The 14490-nt window shown below is 45.4% G+C and overlaps 1 protein-coding gene across 7 annotated transcripts in view; it reads left to right on the forward strand.

Annotated features, from left to right (window-relative positions):
- rassf8b (Ras association domain family member 8b) overlaps nt 1–11808 on the forward strand; it is a 138764-nt gene extending 126956 nt beyond the window's left edge. For all 7 annotated transcript variants that reach the window (XM_072241495.1, XM_072241493.1, XM_072241497.1 and 4 more), the window contains one exon: nt 10195–11808. In XM_072241495.1, the coding sequence (XP_072097596.1) occupies nt 10195–10316 (122 nt within the window). In that variant the 3' untranslated portion in view covers nt 10317–11808. The remainder of the gene's footprint in view (nt 1–10194) is intronic.
- The last annotated feature ends 2682 nt before the right edge of the window (nt 11809–14490 follow it).

A 14490-nucleotide genomic window follows, 5' to 3' on the forward strand; every position in this document is an offset into this window, starting at 1 on the left:
ATGAAAGCAAAATGGATCAGCAGAGATCATTGGGTGTTATTCCTATTCATAAACAAACAGGTTTAATACACTTTTTAAGATGCTACACAGTGTAGTATAATGAATGTTCCAGTGAACAGTTAGTTTAAAGGAACAGGGACCTTAGAGAGTTTAAAGGAATTGGTATTGATTTATTATTGTCATATTTACTGAGACAGGGCATACTGTTCATACTAATCGAGTCATTACTGCTGACCGAGTTTCCTATAGTTCCGTTGGTCAATGGAACTATAGGAAACTCATTACACAGCTTTGAATTGGTTGAAGCTCACCCTTTATTCTCTCTACACAAACAACCACGTAACGATGTTGACTCTGGGCCAACAACTTAGAACATGAATTCTTCTCTTCTCTCTGTACCAATAGTCACTCAGACAACTTTTCCCATTTATAACACTGAAGTAGGGGATATCCATTGGCCAGATGATTGATCCTTTCTTCTCCAAGCCCCTGGCCTGGGGCATCTTCCTTGCAATGGTGATCCTCCGGAGGTATTGCTGATAGTGCAATCGAAGTGTCCACTTTTGCATTCATTTCTTACCAATTCAAATTTTGCATTCCAGTGTCATTGGCTGGAAGTCATGTGTCTGACCTTAACACCTTTTTATTGGCTCTTCTCCAGGCCAGCATCCTTTTATTGCCCTCTTCCCAGCAAGTGACCATCAGTAATTTATGGCTTTTTGTTCTCAATCGGCCACCAGCTTGAACCACACAGACCAGACTCAAACCCCAACATTCACAAGCCTACATGATATATCTAACCAATGAACACCTCACAAATAACTTCTTATTTGGTAATGATCCCCAGTTCAGCAGATTACCTGAGGCATCATTGTGTCTACTTTAAAAACACTGATCAAGCCAAAGTTCAAAAAGTTCAAAGTACATTTATTATCAAAATATGCATTCGTATGTACAACCTTGAGATTAGTTTCCTAACAGGCAGCCACAAAACAAAGCAACCCAAAAACACACCCCATGTATGCATATAAAAAAGACTGTCTAACACCCAATATGCAGAGAATAAAAACCACATCAAGCCCATAAAAAAAATAAAATAACCGATTTAAAAAAAAAAGACCGTCAAACACCCAATGTGCAATTAACAAAAACCGTCATGCAAACAGTAACCACAGGCAAATAGTGTTTCTGAACTGAAGTCTGTAAAGAGAACCCATAGTTCAGCGCAGAGCCAAATAAACACCGTGGAGCAGCAGTTCGAACCGGCCTCTTCCTCACCCTGACACCTTGAACTTTTCAATCCCTATCTGATCAGCGGGTTCTTCGCTGGACTTTGCCGCCTCGATTCGGCCTGCACCCAACCTTGCACGCCCCTCCACGCACTGGGCATTGAGCCCATCGCCTCACCTCGCCTTGGTTCTGTCACATCGAATTGCCTCCAAGTCCAAAGCCAAGCGACTGGCTCACAAAATGGAGAACACAGTCTCTTCATCAAATGGCAGCCTCCATCTCCTCCCTCATGGCAAGAACAAAGGCCATGAGACATGGTGGAACAAAGGTGATTAGTTTGTCTGTTTCCACTGTCCTTGATTCATTCGATTTCAGTATTTTTTTCCATATTTCAAGGCCAACAATTACACAGAGCATTGAGCTAGAACAAGGTTAAACAACGTAGATCCTGAGGTCAAGAGCCCATCTTATTGACTAGGGAACCATGCAGTCATCTTAATGCAGCCAGGTAGAAGCTGTCCTTGAACCTTGTGGAACGTGCTTTCAGGCTTTTTATCTTCTGCCTGTTAGGAGGGGAGAAGAGAAAATGTCTGGGATGGGTGGGTCTTTGATTGTGTTGGCTGCTTTAATGAGGCATTGAGAAATATTGCCAGGGTCTATGGAGGAGTGGCTGGATTTTCATGATGTGCTGAGCTGTGTTCACAACTCTCTTGTGGTCACAGGCAGACCAGTTGCCATAGCAAGTCATGATGCATCCAGTAGGATGCTTTCTATGGTGCATTGATAAAAATTAGGAAGGGAACTTACTGGTGGTTGCTGCCATCAGGTTATAGGCCTCATCGCGGCAGTAGAGGAGGCTATGGACCAACATGTCAGAATGGGAATGGGAAGTAGAATTAAGATGGATGGTCACTGGGAAATCCTACCTGTCTTTGGCAGACGAATAAAGGGCTGTTCAGTTTTGCAACTGAGCAGATTGACTGGACATGGGGCTGCATTCCTCACTGAGAGGGGATATAATAATCTGGATGCCAGGGGGCTATCACCGCTGGCTGAGGAATCTAGGAATAGGAGCTATCTTCTCACAATATGTCAACCTTCATGGAGTGAGATGAGCTATTTCTCAATGCAGTGTCAATTCCCTGTCGAATTGTTGGTACTGCTTTCCCCAGAGGGTTGTGGAGACTCAGAGATTGAATTCATTCAGAACAGAGACGCGTGGATTTTACAGTAGAGGATAGTTCTGGAAAATGGTGCCAAACCAGATCAGACATATCACAATGAATGCTCGGTGTCGTATGGCTGCTAGTTCTTAAAGTAAAATCATCATCCATGCCCTTAATCTCTTACATTTAATCTTGTAACACTGTTGCTGTGGAAACAGTTTGTTTCTTATAGCAACACTCAGAAAATGCTGGAGGAACTCAGCAGGTCGGGCAGCATCGATGGAAGTGAATAAACAGTCGACGTTTTGGGCTGGGACCTTTCTCCTGCACTGGAAAGATAGGGAGAAGACACCAGAATAAAAGGGTGGGAGGTGGGGAGATGGGGGGGGCGGGGTTGTGGAAAGAGGCTAGCAAGAAGGTGATAGGTGAAGCAAGGTGGGTGGAAAAGGTCAAGGGTTGGAGAAGGAATCTGTTGGGAGAAGAGAGCGGACCGTAGCAGAAAGGGAAGGAGGAGTGGACCCAGGGCGAAGACGTAAGCAGGTGAGCAGAGGTCAGGTTTGGAGGCTACCCAGACAGGACATGAGAGGAAGGCATGGACTGACATGTCGGAATTGGAATGGGATCTCATAGAGCATCTCTTTCGATATCTATGTAAAGTACCTTCTGGCAGCCTCCTGCTCCTGATTTTCAACAATTTCTTCATACTTGTCTTGTTTGTTGCTTGAGGTGTATCTGCCTCATCTAGCTAATACTGAAATGCACCTTTTCAACCCAGCCACTCGTGTGTTGATTGGTTTCCAAATCTCACCAGTCTCTGGATACGAACAAATTTTTTTTAACCCTGAATTTTTCTATCTGATTTACTTAATTCAAAAGCTAGAAGTAACCTTATTATCAAAGTACATATATGTCACCATATACAACCACGAGATTCATTTACTTACAGGCATACTCATTAAATCCAATAATCGTAATAGAATCAATGAAAGACTGCCAGACAGACAACCGGTTTGAAAAGGATAACACTCTGTGCAAATACAACAATAAAACAAAGAAGTAATAATAAATAAACAATAAATATGAAGAACGCAAAATGAAGAGTCCTTCAAAGTGAGTCCATAGGTTGTGGGAGCAGTTCAGTGATGGGAGGAGTGAAGTTATCCCCTCCTGGTTCAGGGGCCTGACTGTTCGTGAGTCCTGAGGCTCCTGCACCTTCTGATGGCAGCAGTGACAAAGAGCACGACCTGGGTGGTGGGGTCTCTGATGATGGGTGCTGCTGTCCTATGACAAGGCTCCATGAAGATGTGCTCAATGGTGGGAAGGACTTCATCGTGATGAACTTGGGAAGTGTCCACTGGGATTTTCCATTCAAGGGTACTGGTGTTTCCATACCAGGCTGTGATGTAGCTCGTCAGTACACCCTCTGCTGCACATTTATAGCCATTTGCCAAGTTTTTAACTGTCATGCTGAATCTTTGCAAACTCCTAAGGAAGTGGAGGTGCTGCCGTGCTTTCTTCATAATTGTACTCGTGCGCTGGGCCTAGGACAGATCCCCCGAAATGATAACACCAAGAAATTTAACATTGCTGACCCTCTTCACCTCTGATCCCCGATGAGAACTGGCTCATAGACCTCTGATTTCCTCCTGAAGTCAACAATCAGCGCCTTGGTCTTGCTGATACTGAGTGACAGGTTGTTGTTGTGGCACCACAGCCAGTCATAGAGACCTACTGCATAGAAACAGGCCCTTTAGCCCATCAAGTCTGTGCCAAATTGTCATTCCGCCTTCACCCACAGTCCTCCATACCCCGAGCCAGGTGGTAGTTGAAAGTGCAATCTTCTGATCCATAATCAGATACTTTATCCATTGCGCCACTATCCTACACTATGGGTGTGACAAGTTAGTTATTAGTAATAACTTGTCATACCGTTCCATAATCCCCAAGACTGGCTTCTGCATACTGGTTCTGTTTTCAGCTTTAAGTAACTTCTGAAACACCATTGAGATGGTTTACACTGAGGACATGGGGATTTTTGCGTGATTAGTGCTGAAGGTTGTTCCTTGAACTGGTTTGAAGTGGAGGAGGCAGGGTTCAAGTGAAGGAAAGGTTATAGCTTTAAAGGAGTGGATTTTGGAAAAGGATAAAGCAGAATGGGAGAGGACGGAAGAAATATTTGGAAGTGAAAGTAGTTATGGTTCACTAAGATTGTTGTTTTATCTACACTACAAGCTTTTCTTCCTCCTGGCCCAGTGAATGGTAGGGCGTGGAGAGAGCTACAGAGCAAGAGACCCTAGGGGCACAAGTAAGTACTTCTCTGAAGGTGGGACAGTCATGGACAGAGTGGTGAAGCAGGTGTTTCCATGCTGACCTTTATCAGTCAGGCACTGAATACTAGAGTTGGGACCTTGTGTTACAACTGTACAAGTTGTTGGTGAAAGTACACTTGCGCTCAGCCCTATCACCCAGCTGAAGGGAGGATGTCATTAAACTGGAGAGGGCGCAAAAAAAGATTCATGAGGAAGCCGCTGGAACCAGAGGTCTTGAGTAACAAGGAGGGACTGGATGTGATGGGACTTTTTATAAAATTAAGAGGATGTGGATGAGGTGGATGGTTTTTTTTGTTGGGATAAGGGAGCCTAATACGTGAATATATGGAGCAAGCTGCCAGAAGAAGTGGTAGAGCTGGGTACACTTACATTGTTTAAAAGACATTAATACAGGTACATGGATAGCAAAGGTGTAGAGGCAGATGGGCCAAATGCAGGCAATTGGGATGAGCACAGTCAGACCTGCTGTACGACTCTCTCAGCCTGCAATTGTCAGTCAGACCTGCTGTATGACTCTGAGCCTGCAATTGTCACAGTCAGACCTGCTGTACGACTCTCTGTCTGCAATTGTCACAGTCAGACCTGCTGTACGACTCTGAGCCTGCAATTGTCAGTCAGACCTGTATGACTCTCTCGGCTTGCAATTGTCAGTCAGACCTGCTGTATGACTCTCTGTCTGCAATTGTCACAGTCAGACCTGCTGTACGACTCTGAGCCTGCAATTGTCAGTCAGACCTGTATGACTCTCTCGGCTTGCAATTGTCAGTCAGACCTGCTGTACGACTCTCTCAGCCTGCAATTGTCAGTCAGACCTGCTGTATGACTCTCTCAGCCTGCAATTGTCAGTCAGACCTGCTGTACGACTCTCTCAGCCTGCAATTGTCAGTCAGACCTGCTGTATGACTCTGAGCCTGCAATTGTCACAGTCAGACCTGCTGTATGACTCTCTGTCTGCAATTGTCACAGTCAGACCTGCTGTACGACTCTGAGCCTGCAATTGTCAGTCAGACCTGCTGTACGACTCTCTCAGCCTGCAATTGTCACAGTCAGACCTGCTGTACGACTCTCTCAGCCTGCAATTGTCAGTCAGACCTGCTGTATGACTCTCTCAGCCTGCAATTGTCACAGTCAGACCTGCTGTACGACTCTCTGTCTGCAATTGTCACAGTCAGACCTGCTGTACGACTCTGAGCCTGCAATTGTCAGTCAGACCTGCTGTACGACTCTCTCAGCCTGCAATTGTCAGTCAGACCTGCTGTATGACTCTGAGCCTGCAATTGTCACAGTCAGACCTGCTGTATGACTCTCTGTCTGCAATTGTCACAGTCAGACCTGCTGTACGACTCTGAGCCTGCAATTGTCAGTCAGACCTGTACGACTCTCTCGGCTTGCAATTGTCAGTCAGACCTGCTATATGACTCTCCGAGCCTGCAATTGTCAGTCAGACCTGCTGTACGACTCTCTCAGCCTGCAATTGTCACAGTCAGACCTGCTGTACGACTCTCTCAGCCTGCAATTGTCAGTCAGACCTGCTATATGACTCTCCGAGCCTGCAATTGTCAGTCAGACCTGCTATATGACTCTCCGAGCCTGCAATTGTCAGTCAGACCTGCTGTATGACTCTCTCAGCCTGCAATTGTCAGTCAGACCTGCTGTACGACTCTCTCAGCCTGCAATTGTCAGTCAGACCTGCTGTACGACTCTCTCAGCCTGCAATTGTCACAGTCAGACCTGCTGTACGACTCTCCCAGCCTGCAATTGTCAGTCAGACCTGCTGTACGACTCTCTCAGCCTGCAATTGTCACAGTCAGACCTGCTGTACGACTCTCCCAGCCTGCAATTGTCAGTCAGACCTGCTGTACGACTCTCTCAGCCTGCAATTGTCACAGTCAGACCTGCTGTACGACTCTCCCAGCCTGCAATTGTCAGTCAGACCTGCTGTACGACTCTCTCAGCTTGCAATTGTCACAGTCAGACCTGCTGTACGACTCTCTCAGCTTGCAATTGTCACAGTCAGACCTGCTGTACGACTCTCCGAGCCTGCAGTTGAATCATGAGCAAGTTTGAGAAATGATCCCAGATAGTTGCCAAGTACAAAGAACAGTTAAAAATGCAAATAGAGGTGTTTAACATTAATAAAAAAAGAGGAAGAATGGTAAAAAGTTAAAATGAATAGTGTTATGAGGATGCATAATGAATTTGTAACAAATGACACTCAACGCATCCTCATCTCGCTCATGGTTTTGACTTAATGTTCATGACAGGGAAGTGGTACATGGACAGGATGGATGCAGGCATAGGCAAATGGGACTGGCTCAGATAGACATCTCAGTCAGCATGAGTAAGTTGGGCCGAATGGTCGCATTCCATCCTGTATAACTCCATGACTCTATAACTTGTGTTATTGCATTATGATCAAAGATGAGAAATAGTATGGAGTACTTTCCATTAAAAAAGAATGGTTAAAAATGGAAAAAGAGAGACCTAACATTAATAATAAAGGATGTGTTTAGACCAATAGTAGACTAGACATGGTTTAATAATTTGCTGGTTGTACGAGGCGGGGTGGGAACGTGAGCAATGAGCACACAGAATGTAGACACAACAGCACAGTACAGACCATTGGACCCACAGTGTCGTGCTGACCTCTTAATCTACTCTAAGATCAATTTAACCCTTCCCTCACACATAACTCTCTGTTTTTCTTTCATTCATGTGCCTATCTAAGAGTCTGTTAACTGGCCCTAATGCATCTGCCTCTACCTGGCAGGGCATTGCACGCACCCACCACTCCGTGTAAAAATAAACAAAAAACAAAAATCTTACCTCTGACATCCCCCCCATACTTCCCTCCAATCACCTTAAAATTATGCCTCATTATATTAGCCATTGCTGCCCTAGGAAAAGGTCTCTGGCTATCTACTCTATCTGTGTCACTTATCATCTTGTACACTTCTATCAAGTCACTTCTCATCCTCCTTCACTCTGGAGATCAAAGCCCTTCCTTGCCCAACCTATCCTCATAATAGATGCTCTCTAATCTAGGCAGCATCCTGGTAAATCTCCCCTGTAGCCTCTAAAGAATTCAAAGATTCTGCATAGGGGTGTGGAAAACGTTAAATAACACACAGGGAAGTTGCTCATCTATTGCACTTTGGTATTAAGATTTGGAAGCCGTAATATTTTTCAGAGAATGTTGTTGTTGGAGTTAGAGGGATCGTGGTGTACCTGTGCAAGAGACACAGAAATTAAACAAGTTGTGTTTATTGTGCAGGTACAATGAAAAGCTTGCGGCAGCGTCACGGGCATCGTGATTCAGAACAGTGAAGAGAATAATTGTGCAGAAATTGAGTGCAGAAAAACACAATCAGAGGCAAGCCCGCAGTAGTGCAAGAGGTTCCATTGCTGAGGTAGTGTTAGGATTGTGCAGGTCGGGTTCAAGAAGCTGACGGTCGTAGGAAAGTAGCTGTTCCAGAACCTGGTGGTGTGGGATTTCAGGCTTTTGTACCTCCTGCGCAATGGCAGCAAGGAGAAGAGGACATGACCCAGACGGTGGGGGTCCTTGATAAGGGATGCCACCTTCTCGGGGATGTGCCTCTTGTAGTCATAGTCATACTTTATTGATCCCGGGGGAAATTGGTTTTCATTACAATTGCATCTTAAATAATAAGTAGTAATAGAACCATAAATAGTTAAATAGTAATATGTAAATTATGCCAGTAAATTATGAAATAAGTCTAGGACCAGCCTATAGGCTCAGAGTGTCTGACCCTCCAAGGGAGGAGTTGTAAAGTTTGATGGCCACAGGCAGGAATGACTTCCTATGACGCTCTGTGCTGCATCTCGGTGGAATGAGTCTCTGGCTGAATGTACTCCTGTGCCCAACCAGTACATTATGTAGTGGATGGGAGACATTGTCCAAGATGGCATGCAACTTAGACAGCATCCTCTTTTCAGACACCACCGTGAGACAGTCCAGTTCCATCCCCACAACATCACTGGCCTTACGAATGAGTTTGTTGATTCTGTTGGTGTCTGCTACCCTCAGCCTGCTGCCCCAGCACACAACAGCAAACATGATAGCACTGGCCACCACAGACTCGTAGAACATCCTCAGCATCGTCCGGCAGATGTTAAAGGACCTCAGTCTCCTCAGGAAATAGAGACGGCTCTGACCCTTCTTGTAGACAGCCTCAGTGTTCTTTGACCAGTCCAGTTTATTGTTAATTCGTATCCCCAGGTATTTGTAATCCTCCACCATGTCTACACTGACCCCCTGGATGGAAACAGGGGTCACCGGTGCCTTAGCCCTCCTCAGGTCTACCACCAGCTCCTTAGTCTTTTTCACATTCAGCTGCAGATAATTCTGCTCACACCATGTGACAAAGTTTCGTACCGTAGCCCTGTACTCAGCCTCATCTCCCTTGCTGATGCATCCAACTATGGCAGAGTCAGTATGGTATGGTAGATGCTGTCAGTGGAGAGGGCTGTGTCCATCACTCTCTGCAGCCCCTTGCATTCGTCTGTGTTGGAATTGCCAGACTGTAATGCAGCCAGTTAGGATACTTTCAACAGTACCTCTCAAAGTTTGTTAGTGTTTGATGACAAGCTGAACAACCTCAATCATCTAAGTAAAGATGCTGGCATGCCTTCTTTGTGATTGCATCAATGTGCTGGACAAAGGACCAAATAATTACAGAATGGGCCGATGAGATCAACGGTGAGATCCGGTGCAACACCTTGTGGAGAGCAAAGGGCATGACGAGATGCAGAAGAAGTTATGGTCATCTACTAGAACCAAGGAAGACCCCAGTTGTGACTGGACCCAGGCGTCCAAAGTTAAGAGAGTGGAACTGCCACAGAGCAACGGCTTTTTTCACTTTAAACAAAACTCTCCTGCACTGGTTCCCTGTCATCATCAGATTTCACAGACAATCACCGCATACTACCCTGAGATTCATTCACTGTAGCAGGCATCCACAGTTGAACCGAATAATACAATGGAATCAGTGAAAAACTACACATAAAGACTGACAAACAACCAATGTGCAAAGGAAGACAAACAGTACAAATAAAATAAACAATACTGAGAATTGAGTTGTGTATTCCTTGAAGATGAGTCCATAGGTTGTGGAATCGGTCGAGAGTTGGGGTGAGTGAAGTTATCCACGCTGGTTCAGGAGCCTGATGGTTGTAGGGTAATAACTGTTCCTGAGCCTGGTGGTGTGGGACCTGAGGACTAAAGGAGCTCTCCTAGTTCACATTCCTCATGGAATTGCTAGTGGCACTGATCCGGTGATGAACAAGTCAGATTAGTTAGGTTCCAGAAAAATGCACATCACTGGGACACCAAACTGTGTTTTTGTAAAGGTCTGCCTGGTTGAAAAATGGACGTTCATGTTATTAAATTGTCAGCAGTAAGATGAATTAATTTTGTTTTTTAATGAGTTGTTTCTCCCCTCCTGCAGGTTCTTTGACTACCACAGGTTCCCTGAAGTGGCCTACCTCAGCACGGCAGCTGCCCAGCAATTTAAGGACTCTGCAGAATCCGCTGATTTCGGGCTTTAACCCGGAAGGCATCTACGTATAATGATATCACTCCCGTCAATGAAGCCACTAGGAGAGTTTCGGAAGTTGCTGGTTACTCTCTGGCACCCAGTAGTTTTGTTAAATTTGTTGACTCTGTGCCTTACATTGAGTTGGAGCCCTGTAACCCAGCCAGTCACAGATGCTCAGGACAGATGGGTAAATGAGGATAGATTCCTTTGCGGAGCTAGCCAGTGTTGCTGTGCCACTGCAGAATGTTTGTTCCACTCAAGACAAACTTGCCTGGGGATTCCAGTTGTGGAATGTAGGCAGAAGTTATTTTGGAGACTTGTGATGGCATTTGTTCACTTTTAAAAACATTGTTTAATTTTATTCAGAGGTTAATCCTACTCTTCCCTGCCCACAAAGCAAAAAGGCCCAGTAATGATGGTAAGAAATTTTTGTCAGTATTTTCAAAATTAGATTATTTTTTCAAAGCAATGTCCATGGGTCACAACAATGGGAAGAGGAGGTGTGTGTTGTCTGGGATGCACATAATCTGTTGTGTGAAGCTGCTTTTTATCCAGTGAAAATCACGGTGAAAATCCACTTCACGGGGTAGAGTTCTCTTTAAATCAAACACCAGGCAACTCTAAGGCCCCTTTCCAAAATGTCAAATAATACGATAATTTTCAGACATTGAATTTTGCATTGCACTGTTTTTGGCTTGTCAGCGAGGACTGAACCCTGCTTTGCTACTACTATTCCGTACTTTCAGCAGATGCACAGAAAGAGCCAGCCACCGCGAGACAGCAGACAGAGCCGGCGGTGCAATTAGTTAATAAAGAGTGAATTACCAACTTGGTTGTCATTGCTTATTCAGAGCCCAGCGGGTTTCAATAACCGGGCGAGGGGGGCGGGGAGAAGAATCGGGCTTTCAGAGAGATGAGGAGAGTGCGAGTGGTGTTCAGGGCACACGTATGTTTTGTATATTTCCGCGAATGCAAAATAGAAGTGGCTGTCAGATTTGGGAAATCATTGTTCTGGCTAAGGCAGTGGGGAGCTTGCCCGATTCTGATTATGTATATAGTAAATAAAATATTTAGATCTTATTTTTTGGCTTTACCAGTGTATATGGGTATGTAAAATTAATATAAGATTCAGTTTAATAGCATTACTTTTATATTATACCAAGTGCCAATTTTACACATGCACGGTGTGAACACGTGTTTAAGTGTATGGGAAGAAGATACCAATCTGAACAATCACTCTGTAAATCCTATTTATTAAGTCCTGATGCTCTGTGTTATTCAGAGACTCATGTGCTATATAGTTTCAATGCCATGCATGTAATTACCACTAAGTTGAATGCAAAGTATTAATATTTCAGTATTATTTGGTGCAAAGGAACGTACTATAAAGCAAAATTGATTTTATCACTTGTTCTTTACTTACTTCAAGCTTTAAAGTTGTAGCATTGTGAATTTTAAACAACACTGTTCTGAACCATAATGCAGAGTAGAATAAACATGTCCATTGAAAGAATTGTAACATGGCTTGTCTCTTTAGTCTTCCACTGAATGCCTGCAGCACCTTAACTCCACGTGTTGTGCCTAAAATGCACCCCCACCACCAAGAACAGAGTGGGTTGTGTGGTTTGTTTTTAAGTAATGGTGAAGCATGCAGATCTGCACAAGTGTAAGCTGCGATATCTTTTGGGTTTGTGGCTCAGAGTTAGTTTTTTAAGTTAGCAGGGATAGTTTTTGGGAACTGTTGGAGTCAGGTTAGGGTGTAGGGGCGGGGTGGGGAAGTGAGAGGTCAGGGGTAATGAATGTAGGGTGGGTGTGTGGGAGAAGGAGCCAGGGGTCACTGTTCAGGATGCAGCACCCAGTTTGGATGCCCGCAATCCCTGGAGGCCCATGATCAGCGAGTCTTGGGGTCAAAACCCAGAGGTCAGTTAGCCTGGAGTCTGAGGCCTGGAGGTCAAAGTCCGGTGATGAGTGAGTCAAGGAGCCATTACCCAGAGGTCAAAGTCCAGAGATTAGTGATACCAGATGTCAAAGAAGAAAGTCAGCGAATCCACAGGTCTGAGAGCCTAGAGTCAAGGACGGGAGGCTGGAGTCCCGGAGGAGGTACATCTGAGTGTGTTGCTGGTGTGAAGGTGAGAAGGGTGCGTGTTTGTCCGTTTTTGTTTGTTGTTGCTGCTGCTGCTGCTGCTGCATGGTGGGCATTCTCGAGTGTGTGGCAATACTTGCGGGCTGCCCCCAGCACATCCTTGGGTGTGAACATATGACACACTTTGCTGTATGTTTCAACTTACATGTGATAAATAAATGAATCTGAATATGAAGTCTCCAGTGTGTAAAAGGGACCATTGGTGTCCATCACATAAAGGTTTGAAACCTGAAGGGTTTTGTTTCTGCTTTTGTTTATATCGTTGAACAAGTAATCCAGGATTTAAAACCCACCATGGGAGTTTGAGAGTTTGAATTTATTGTCTATCTATAAATGCAGGTACTAAGAAGCCAGCATCAGTTGGATACGCATAGAGGTTTGCTTTGGGAAAGGAAAGATGGCACCTGCTTTGGTCTGTGTGTGGCCCCAAACTGGTATCTGAAGTGGCCTTGCTTGGCATGTCACTGGCAGAGGTCGCAGAGATGGGTAGTGAGGTTCCCGCCATCTCAAAACCTGCCCGCAGGTGTCGCCACACATTCCAGAGTTGTACGGGACAGAAACAGGGCCCACGGAATCCCTGCCAGCCACTAAGTACCTATCTACATTAATCCCATTTTATCTCTTCCGTCTCACCCGACCTCAAATCAGTCTAGCTACCACTCACATGCTGGGGGAAACCTAACAGCGGCAGACTGACCAGCATCTCATCGGGATGGGAGGGACGCGGAGAAACTCAGCAAGAATGTGCAGACTCTGCACAGACAGTGCCAGAGGTTGGGACCAAACACAGGTAACCCAAGATGTGAGGCAGCGTTACTTATCACTGTTACAACTGAGTCGCCCTGTGATGCCAAACATCCAACAGCACTGTTTCAGGTTTTCCTCTCTGCTACACTGACCGGTCTCTCTCTCTCACCCAGCAATTGCAACAGATTTAATTCAGTTTACACCAGATTCAGATTTAGTTATCACATGTACAGTGAAATGAGTCACCCGCATTATCAGCCAACACACCCAAGGACATGTCGGGGGCAGTCTGTAAGTGTTGGCCAATGTAGCATGCCCACAATTCTTGGCCAAACATCACAGAACATAACAAATCAGAACATGCCAAGTGACAAAGCAACAACTGCAAAGCAACACACATAAAAAATGCTGGTGAACGCAGCAGGCCAGACAGCATCCAGCAAGCCCCATTCCTTCCACACAGGACAGGCCGTCTTCAGCCTCAGTCTCCAGGAGGCTCATTCACTTGACTTCCCCAGTGGAATTGCAGAGATTCACAGACTTGGGGCTCCCACCATCTCTCCTCCACTTCTGGACACCTGATCAACCTTTGGGCGTTGATCTGGACTTGCCATTGACCCTTGGGCTTTGATCTTCAGTACCTACCCAGGACCGGAATTCCAGGGCTCAAGCTCAGGACTGGCTGATGACAGGATCCCAAACACTAGGCCACGAACTCTGGTCTTGCTGACTCGCATACCTAGAGGTCCCTTGTCCATGCTAGTCTGCCACTTTGACATCGGCCTTCATATGCAGAGCAGAGGCTTCGACTCCAGCCCGTCCTCTAATTCCCCCGCACCCCTGTCTCTGAACTTTAACCTGCCCCTGACCCCCATTTCTGACCCCCATTCCATCTCTATGAGCCAAAAAAAAACCTAACCCTGAGCTGCAACCTCGATGCAGACCACATCTTGGCAAGGAGAGGAACAGGAATTGTCCCCCAGTTGCCCCACCAATCAATACGATCAATACCAGGCCTCAACTTCTCTGTGACAGTTCCACATTATCCTCAACTCCTCGATCTTTCAAATGTTTACCTCCAGCTCACACTTCTAGTGATCTTGATATTTGTAGATCAAAATTGGACCGCTGGAAGAACTCAAGGGGTCAAGCAGCATCTGTGGAGGCGGAGAATTAATTGGTGTTTTGGGTCAAGACCCTGCGTTGGAACTGAGAATAGAGAGGAGTGGTAGTCAGAATATTAAAGTGAGAGTGTGAGGCTGGAGTCAACAAGCAATAGGTGGGCCTTTTGCTACTTTCTGTAAAGAAAAATTCTG

This window comes from Mobula birostris, chromosome 23 (genome assembly GCF_030028105.1).
Source record: "Mobula birostris isolate sMobBir1 chromosome 23, sMobBir1.hap1, whole genome shotgun sequence".
Taxonomy (NCBI): Eukaryota; Metazoa; Chordata; class Chondrichthyes; order Myliobatiformes; family Myliobatidae; genus Mobula; species Mobula birostris.